Source organism: Talpa europaea (genome assembly GCF_964194135.1).
Source record: "Talpa europaea genome assembly, chromosome: X".
Lineage (NCBI taxonomy): Eukaryota > Metazoa > Chordata > Mammalia > Eulipotyphla > Talpidae > Talpa > Talpa europaea.
The window spans coordinates 12,939,784-12,949,376 of NC_140081.1; the positions used below are offsets into that span (position 1 = coordinate 12,939,784).

The 9,593-nt window shown below is 53.3% G+C and overlaps 1 protein-coding gene across 1 annotated transcript; it reads left to right on the forward strand.

The window, feature by feature from the left end:
- Positions 1-641: 641 nt before the first annotated feature.
- Positions 642-2,494, forward strand: LOC311187002 (transcription factor SPT20 homolog; the record flags this gene model as incomplete). The annotated part of the gene is made up of 4 exons (XM_084258200.1): positions 642-1,716; positions 1,804-1,941; positions 2,028-2,159; positions 2,433-2,494. 4 exons carry the CDS (start codon positions 642-644, stop codon positions 2,492-2,494), a joined length of 1,407 nt encoding a protein of 468 aa, XP_084114326.1.
- Positions 2,495-9,593: the final 7,099 nt, after the last annotated feature.

The following is a 9,593-nucleotide window of genomic DNA, read 5'->3' on the forward strand; positions in this document are numbered from 1 at the left end:
CCTGCCATCAATAAGACTCCAAGACCAGTATTGATGAAGTGCTTGACAAGGAAAGAAATTGTATCTTCTATGACTCTCGTGGCAACTGAATTCCTATGAAAATTAATAGATGTTAAAACTGCCAGAAATTAAGTACTTTTTGTTGATTGCTTGCATTTTAAAGATAAAATTAAAGAAATGGAAGGGCTTCGCACTGACCTCCATTGGAAGCCTGCTCTCCAGAGCAAGAAGCACAGGCTGTGGGCCCAGATACCCAGAGGCAGAGGCTTAGGGCAGACCCCTGTAGAGAGAGGAGCAACCACAGTCATGCGCATAAAGAGCTGAGCCTGCAAGGGGGTGGGGTAGGGCCAGTGGGGGCGGGGCAGGGGCTTCATCTTCACTTCCGGCCCAGCCCACGGAGAACCCAGTCCCAAGAGGTGGAGGCTCCAACAGGTACAGGGATTTCCTGAAATTGCAGGAGTTTCACAAGGCGCTTCCTTTGGGGCGAGTGTATTGGTGCTCATGGTGCGGTTTGGTGGTCATTCCAAGCTGGATTTGCAGCCTTTGCAAGCTTGCATTGATTCATCGAGGGCACGTCCGTACCCTGCTTCATCAACGCACTTCTATTTTCTCTTCTTTAAAGGCCCGGAATTTATGTTGCAATGCAACAAGCTTTAGAAAGAGCTTCGGGTCGTGCAGAGTCGGTCATTGAAAGTGTCCGGCAGAGGCCGCCTAAAAGGACATGCTCCGCTAGCGGGGAGAAGTCTCTCCACCACAAGCTGTACGACATCTACGCTGAGGAGTGTGAGAAGGAGCCGGAGGGCGCCGAGGAGTTGAGAAGCAGTGTGAACTTGCTGGAGAAGCTGGTGGCGCGCGAGGCCCTGCCGCGTGTGGTGGTGAACCTGTACCCGGGAGAGCAGGGCTACTCTCTGATGCTCCAGGGCACGGACGAGGCCTGCTCCGAGACCGTCCGCATGCGCTACGAGGAAGGGGAGTTGCTGCAGTACCTGGATGCAGAGCAGTTACCCCCTGTCCTGCTGGATCTCCTGGAAAAATCGGAGATGAATCTTTTCCACCGCGGGTGCGTCCTCGCAGAAGTTCGGGACTACAGGCAGCGCGGCCCCGGGGCCCCCCCCGGCTACCAGAGCAGGCACGTGCTCCTGCGGCCGACCATGCAGACCCTGGCCGCGGACGTGCAGGCCATCGCCGGCGCCCACCCGGACTGGACGCAGGACGACAGACTGCTGCTGGAGAGCCAGCTCATCTTGGCCACCGCCGAGCCCCTGTGTCTCGATCCTTCCGTCACAGTCGCCTGCACGGAAAACAGGCTGCTCTACGACAAGCAGAAGATGAACACTCACCCGATGACACGGAGCCTCAGGAGGTTTTCCATGGCTTCTCTGGCCAGGGAGCGGGCGCGCCCTCCCCGCCCGCCGCCGCCCCAGCTCAGCGCCCTGGCGTCCTGGAAAAAGTCCAAAGCAAGCAAAGCGGCTCTGCAGTACGACCTCAAAATCTGTAAGGTGGGCCACTGTGTAGATCTGTGGAAACGGAGGCCCTGCGAGCTGGCCGTCCCCTCTGCAGTGGACGTGGAGAAGTACGCCAAGGGCAGGCCCTCTGGGCCGCGAGCCGGCTCCCGGCCCAGCGCGCGGCCCGTCGCGGGGGACAAAGAGGACTCAGCGCCGGGAGCTGAAGCTGGCAGCGCCGCCCAGACGGCAAGGCCAACCTTCCCGCGGCCGGGTAATGATCCACTGTCCTCTGCAGAAAGGCCTCATACAGAAACCAGACGTGAGCGACAAATGTCTCTCCCTGGGGATCCCTCCGCAGATGACCACTCCAGTCTGGACACGGATGCCGGGAGGGTCGACAGCCGGTCGGAGGAGCTGGTCCCGAAGAAGGCCCCCTGCCCGGTCAAGATGTCATCGAGCCCCCGTGGCTCAACCAGCCTCAGCCAGTTCTCCCCAGGCAAAGCAGCACATCAGCCTGACACCCCCCTGGTTCAGTCTTCAGTCTTGCAGAAGGGAGTCACACATCTGCCTTCCCCCCTGCAGCTCCTCCCAAGCTCAGGGAAGAGTTCCTCGGGGAACATCTTTATTCCAGAACACGCAAGCAGCATTCTCCAATCTCTGCCCTCTGCTCCTGCTTCCAAGCCACCGAGTGCTCCCCAGAAATCCTCTATGGAAGTGAGTCAGGTTCACAAGATTCCTCCAGCCACTTCATTCACTGTCAACTCCTCTGAGGGAATGACGGTCCTGTCCACTTTCAGGTCCTCACAGAAACTGGTCTGGTCACCTCTCAGTGCATCCAGGAGAATCCAGACCCTGTCCACTGCCATCTCCTCACAGAGAACGCCAGCCACCCCAGTCATGGCCACCTCCACTGGCCAGGACATCATCAATGTGGTGGGTCCTGTTCTTGGAGCCCAGACTTTGGCCAGTGGGTCCCACCCCATCCAGGGCTCTACTACTGCCGGAGTCAAGCCCAGCTACCAGCCCTCAGGAGATCAGACACCAAGTGAGCAACCTACTGAATTGCAGGAACCTTCTCAAGTGGGTGTGCAATTTTTTTTAGAAAATGCTCCCAACCTCAGGTCGGTCACTCTCCTCCATCTTTCAAAAGGTTCACTTGTTTTGAAGACCGAACAGCTGCCACAGCAGCAGCAGTGGCTCTGTCAGTTGATTCCACCACAAGGTCAACAACCATCCATGTTGTGTCCTCAGCAGGGTCCAAGTGCACCGGAATCAAGCAGTTTTCAGCACGCAGTTATTATCAACCTCAGTGGAATGGGAAGTCTTCAGTCCCAGCCAACCATGTGGTCTCAGAATGGCTGTGGCCAGACCACACCTGGTGAAAGCCTCCCTCAGGATACTTCAGCAGCCCTCTGCCTTGAGGAAGTGTCACCCTCGGCTACCACAGCCTCAACAGATAAAGCAGTTGAGGATCTTGCAGTAGCCTGTGGCTGTGGTGACAGCAGCAGCCCCGAAGGCTCAGCCACCACAGCCGCCGCAGACAGCGAGCCTGTCCACAGGTAAAATGAATCTAGACCCGCCAGCCGCTCCCAGCTCCTGAGTCTTGCATCACTGTCTCTCTTTGTAAAAATGCAAGGGATCTACCCGAATGCATTCTCGGTTTTTGCAGCCATTTAGATACTTCTATTGTTAGATGTGTGTGCAAACTTCATAGGGAAGCACAATATCCTGACTTTTCCATCGGACAGGAAGTGACCTCATAACCGGGATTGTGCAGCTGGAGTCATTGCTCTGCTGGCGCTTGCGGACCTGGTTGTTTTGATTACAAATCGAAAGTGTGTCCCAGTCCAAACTAGCTTCAGCGGAAACTCCTGAAGCCGCCACTTTTTCTAAGCCAATCAAGCTGAAATGAGGAGCTGAACAAGAGGAATAACTTGGTGAGCAGTGAGCCCTGTCAGCGTGCAGGTCAGAAGCGTTCGGGTCTTCTCGCCGTGCAGCAGAGCTCTGGGGGTGTGCTGCTCTTGCGAGGGTGCCGTGTCCCCACTGGGCACCAGCTCCCCATCGCCCTGGCCCCAGCCCCTGGCAGCACTTTCTGTCTTCTGTCTCTGCTCTTGACTGCTTTGCCCGCTTCCTGGGGCGGGGCCGCACGGCCTGTCCTTGTGTGACTGGCGTGTCTCGCGGTGTGTTTCGCCTCCTGTCCTCAAGTTCATCCGTGTTGTCACATGTACCGGGAAGGTCGTGACGTTGAAAACCGGTTCCACTGTACATAATCTCTGCCCAGGGCACAGGTGAGATGCCAGAAACATCTTCCAGAAGGATGGTGTTTGGTTATCGGGTGGAAAAGGTTTCTGCACAGTACGTAGGAGACAGTTTTTCCAGTGTGTTTTGCAAAGGATTTTCACGCTGCCCCCACGCTTCCACCTAGGCCAGGGCGGCCTGAGGGGTGCAGAGCGGGCCAGCAGCCACGCTGGCGGGGAGCCCCACCCTTCCAGAGGCGCCATCTGTGCCCATGGCCCTGGAGAGCCTGGCTGTCCTGGGGCTGCAGCGCCTGCCCTGGAAAAGGCACTTCCGGGACACCAGGTGTTCCCTCTTCATAAAACCCTTCATTTCTGGGGACTCCGGGTGATTTGCAGAAAAGGAGCTAAACGCTTGAAGGCGAGTGTTGTCTGCCTTTCACGTGTGGCTGGCTTTGCTGGGCCCTCAGCGGGATCCGCCCTGTTTCTCTCTCTTCCCTTCTCTCTGCGCCCTGATCGCCAGCGGTTCAGCAACCCCTGCTCCCTCTTGTCTCTTGGCCTTTTTTCTGGCTTCAGCGGGGTGGAAAGCTCTCCGCACCCCACCCCAGACGTTTCTCTTTGTCCCCATTCTTTCTATTGAGGTGCAAGTGAGAGCAGCAGCAACCAGCTGCTGCAGGTGTGCGGTGGGTGGTGCTGGCCAGCGGGAGAGAGTCGGGCAGCCTCCTGTGCCCACTTGGGACACATCCCATCACCCAAGAGAAGCCTTTGTCCCCGCCAAGCTCTGGCTGCTGCGCCCCCAGCCCCAATCCGGGAAACCACCGCTGGTGTTCTCTCTCCCTGGACGCCCCATTCTAGCTCTTTCCAGAACGTAGCATCGCCCCGCTCTGGCCTGTGGCGTCTGGCCTCCTTCCCTGAGCATGTTTTCAAGGGTCGTCCACATGGTGACGTGCGTCAGACTTTGTTCCCCTTTTATGACTGAGTAACACCCATGGTCTGTAAACACCACGTCTCCTTTAGCCCTCACCCTCCCGTGTGCCTCTGGGCTGCTCCCACCTTTTGGATGGTGTTCCTGGGGACATCTGCAAGCTTTGGGTCTGGTGCCTCTTTTGTTACAATGTTGAAAGGCAGCTTGTCTAGGAAAACTTGTGTTTCTAAGGACACATGGATGCATCCGGGCCTTTTCCACTGAGGAAAACGAAAGGAACACTTGGTCCGGCAGCTCCAAAAGACGTGAACGCAGACTCGGGTGACTGATGGTCGCCCCGTCATCTGGGTTCTGCCCATGGCTGCCGATGCCGTGAGAGAAGGTCTCAGCCGCCTTCAAGTGGACTCAGGGGTCTGCCATCTGAGAGACCCTGATGCCAGCCCTCTGGAACTTTGTGGAAGCATCCTGGACATGTTTGGAACGGAGCCTGCACCTTTCAGGAGGGAGCCAGTGCAGCGATCAGTTGCAGGGAGTTTCCTCGCTGGGCCTTGGGAGCCAACCGGACCCCTAAACTCGGAACCTCACCAGATCTGCTGCACCTCCTCCCTTGGGCAGTGTCTGGTCCTCAGGCGCTGCGTGGAGATGCCAGGGAGCAGGCGCTTGAGTAGTTGGCGCTCCCTTCGCAGGCAAACAAATGGGACTTTGTGTGAGATCACCGTGTTGTGGTTATTGTTTATTTCCTTCTAGTGATAACGACCCCCATTTCCAAATTGGTAACTTGATGTGTGTCCCCTTGGACGATATTAACTGATTTTGTTTTGGGAATAACTTTTTCATTCATTTTATTAATGAGATGTTGGGAGTCTTTTTCCTACCCTAGCTCAAATCCAAACTCTGTGTGTATATTTTTCTGTTGGGTTGCATTTAGGATTTCATGACTGACCATTCGTAGTGAGGTGGTGGCTGACAAGGAGAGAGAAGGTTGTCCAGCAGTTGAACGTTTGGGAAAATCCAGGTGTTCCCAACACAGAGGACAGGGAGGGCAGGTGGAGGCTCCTGTCACTGGCAGGAATGTACTAGCCAGTGGAGGGAGGACCTTGTTGTAGGCCAACACTAATAGAAATATAATGCAAGCCCTTGATGTAATTTTATATTTTCTAGTAGCCCCATTTTACAAAGGAAAATGAAACAAGGAAAATGACTCTTAAGAAATTTACTTAGCCAATATATTGAAAATATTATTTATCCATGTAATCAATATTTTCTAATTCTCAATGAAACATTTTACATTCTTTTATTCTTACTAAGACTTCAAAATCTAGACACAGCCTGTCTTAAATCAGATGTTAAGTCTTGGGACATACTGGATGTGGATTTAGATTTTTATAAAATCCACAGTTGACAGTGTAGATTCACCTTCTAAACATACTTAGCTTTCCAATAGTTGAATCAAGTACTGGTTTTAAAATTTAAATTAAATTAGTGTTCTTTAGTTGGGCCACATTGCCAGGGGCCAATAGTGCATGGGGCCTTGGTGCTGGACCACACAGCACTAAAGGGAGGAGCAGAGACAGCTGCAGACTTGACTTGATGGGGGTAGCAGTCTTGAGGTAAGGTAGACGCCCCTCATTGGGGCACACCTCTCAAGTGGGAGTGATGATGTTGATTCCAAGAGCTGAGCCCAAGCTCCTGGAAACCCTCACAGCCCTGTGGTTGCCTGGGCCAGGAACTTACATGCAGTGAGGAGGGTGGTGGAGATTGGAAAGCAAGGGTCCACTCTTTGCTGGGTCCACTCTCTGCCCTGCCATATTCACACCACCTATGAAGAGGACACTAGCTGTAGGGTAAAGAAAATATCAGGCTTTTCTGCCCTTCCGCCATCAGGATAGATGATGGATCCTTGTCCTGAGTGCATGCCTGATGGCGGGCACCTGGAATAGGGCGTGGGCATAGGTAGATGGGATTCAGCTGAGCTAAGACTGTGCTTTTAAGGGCGGTGTCACGGGGACGCCAGTAGCAGCAGTAGAAGCCAAAGTAGCAGCAGCAGAAGCCGAAGCAGAAGCCGAAGCAGAAGCCGAGAAGCAGCAGAACGAACGCCAGATAGCCCAGATAGAGTAAAGACTTGCACCCCTGCCTGCCATATGCCTGGTGAACCCCAAATAAAAAACCTGCAAAACTACTGAGGACTCTGACTCCTCCTTTACCCGGTCTGCATGGGATCAGAAAACCTGCACTGTGCCCAGTCCGGCCTTTACACTAGCCATCCTGCATTTCATTAAAAGTCGCCTGTACCACCTCAACCTGAGGGAGAGCAAGAGAGGAGATACACCGTCTGCTCTGTCCATCTCCTGGGTTCTTAGGCAAGGATGAAACCAGAACAGACAATGTTGATAGCTGGAGACTCACAGTGTTCTCTCTGCTTTGAACAGCTAAATTGCTAATGTTCCTTCAGCCCATCACACATCTTCCATACACCCCAAGCTGCCAGGCTCCTCTTCTGGGTCACCCTTCCTTCCTCCCCTGCTTCATTTCCCCCCCATAGCCACAGGCAGCAAAGAGTGTGCGAGTTAATTGTTAAATTCAGTTCAACAAGTTCCTCATTAGGGACAAATTACCTGAGTTTGAAATCTGCTAATTTTCCAATCAGAGTGAGTGTTTGCACTTGTGATTTGGAAATAATTACCATATGGTAAAAGCAAAACCTATGTGGGGATTAAAGTAAAGGTGAGCAGGGGACAGACGCTTATTTTGGCATCTTCCCTGGAAAGTCGTGTTAACATATTCAGATTAGTTGAGGCGCCTCGGGGGTTGGGAGGGGAAGCTCACCTGTTCCACTGTTTCCCAAAGGCTGTTTACTTCCTGTGTTAATGTCCATGAAAGGTGATCTTGGCCTCCAAAGGAGAGCCGTGTGGCTTTGCCCCAACTGGGTCTGGAAAGATAGGACTTTTGATTTTAGCCATTTCTTCTAAAATTACATCTGTGTTTTTGTTTATATCTGTCCTCAGTCTAACACTTCTGCATGAGTTACAAAGGAAAACATTTCCTTGGCTGTGGAATTGGTGAATCAAAATGTCCTTTGGGTGATCGTGTTAGGGGGAAAAGGATGTCCTAAAGCTAATTCCATACAGGCTTTGGGGGGGGGGGGCTGCTCCGTATCAATCGCACAAGGAATGTATTAGGGAATTCTCCTCTGAAAAAATGTGACGACTAACAGGATAATAACTGCTGCAGAATATCACTGTGATCCAAAGTGTAGAAATCTGGGTCATTCACCTTCAGTCACTCGTCCCAAACCCAGTTACTTTATCACTAGTTCTAAAGGTTTCCAAACCCATGGTAAAGAATAGTCAAGGTTTCAAGTCATTCACGAGCCAATGCGGAAAAGCTGTTGTTGAGACGTTGCTTTTGAAATTAGGAGCCAAGCAAAATCTTCCTCCTTCCGGTAACTGGAGATAGGCAAGTGCTTAGGTTTCCCTTTGCACGTCAGTTGCCAGGAATCTCGAAATTAAATTTGAAACCGAAATCCTCTAGTTTCTGCATTTACGGTTAGCACTTCAACTTTCCTTGCTCCTTATTTTAATTTCTTTTGCTGCTGCTTTTTGCTTATCTTTTGTCATACAGGACTTCAAATTGTTTGACAAAGGGAACGGAAAAAAATGCCTCCCTACCTGCATAAACAAGACCACAAATAAATAGGAGCTACTATTTGTTCCTGCCTCTAAACCCGGCCCATTCGGTGTTATTGTCCTTACTTACAAAAGAAGAAACCGGGGCACAGATAAGACGTGCGTGAAACAGCAAAGCCAGTCTGTTTCCGAAGTTCAAGCCTTGTGCCCGGGTACTGGTAACTGAGGTGTGGCCAAGTGCCAGTTCAGGCGGGAGCCGTGTCCACGAAACCTTTTTAGTTTTTCCAACCACTGCTTGCAAGGCGCGCACCAAGCCCTCTCTTTCCCACTCTTCAGTGACTCCTTGGGCCGAGCTCCTAACTTCCTGGCCTCTCTTCCTGTGGATGTGGTCTTTCCAGGTCGGATGCGGGGTGGAGTGGGGGGTTGGGGCTCCGCATAGGGGGCCGCTCTGTTTTTCTGAGGCGCCAGTGTTCAGCTTCTCTGGGCTCCTTCCCTGAGGCCCATCTCAGAGAAGAGCAGCGGCCCCAACCCTCCCCCAGTTTTTGTCTCCCATCTCCGCGTGGCCCTCTCCATGCGGACCCTTGGGAGCCTGTCTCGAACCCTGACGGGTTGTGGGGTCCCAGAAGGAGAGAGAGATGTCCCCCCTTCCAGGCACACTACCCCTCGTCCCTTTGGAGCCAGGCACTTCCCGCAATCTCTCCACCACAAGAGGGCTCCAGACTCCAGGTCATGCACAGCACACGCTGCAGAGTATTTCTGAAACCCTGGCTAGAATCCTCTTCCAGCAGCTCCCAGGCTCCTTGGCCCGGCCTGTGGCTCTGTACGGCTCGGCCAGTCCTGGCAGGAAGGTGGATGTGGACTTTCCCCCTGCAGACCTCCCTGTTCTCCAGCGGCTCCCTCACGCCCCTCTGCTCTGCACTCGGGAGCTGGGGAGCATTTGCATGCCCCCTCTGCCCTCCCCTTCCTGTTTGGCCCCAGAAGAAAGCAGCCTCTCCACAGGCGCCCTCAGCCCTTTGTTCCTCTCCTCATCCTGTCGCATTTGCATTGTTGAAGGAGACAGCCCGAGATACAACAGGCCCATTTGGGCTGTTTCTTAGCCCTCTGAAAGGATGGAATGCTGGCTGCTTGGTGTCTTCAGGATATGAAGCACCCGATGCGTCTCGTTTCCAGCGTCGGGCACTAGCAACTCTGGGACAACAGGAAAAGGCCTACCGCACGCGCATACACACACACACACACACACACACACAGGCAGACACGTACACACACACACACCACACACACATTACCCTCCCAATTTCCAGCGGTGAAGGCCCAGGCCTCCAGCTGTTGACACAGTTTTGGAAGACTTCTATAGAGTTTA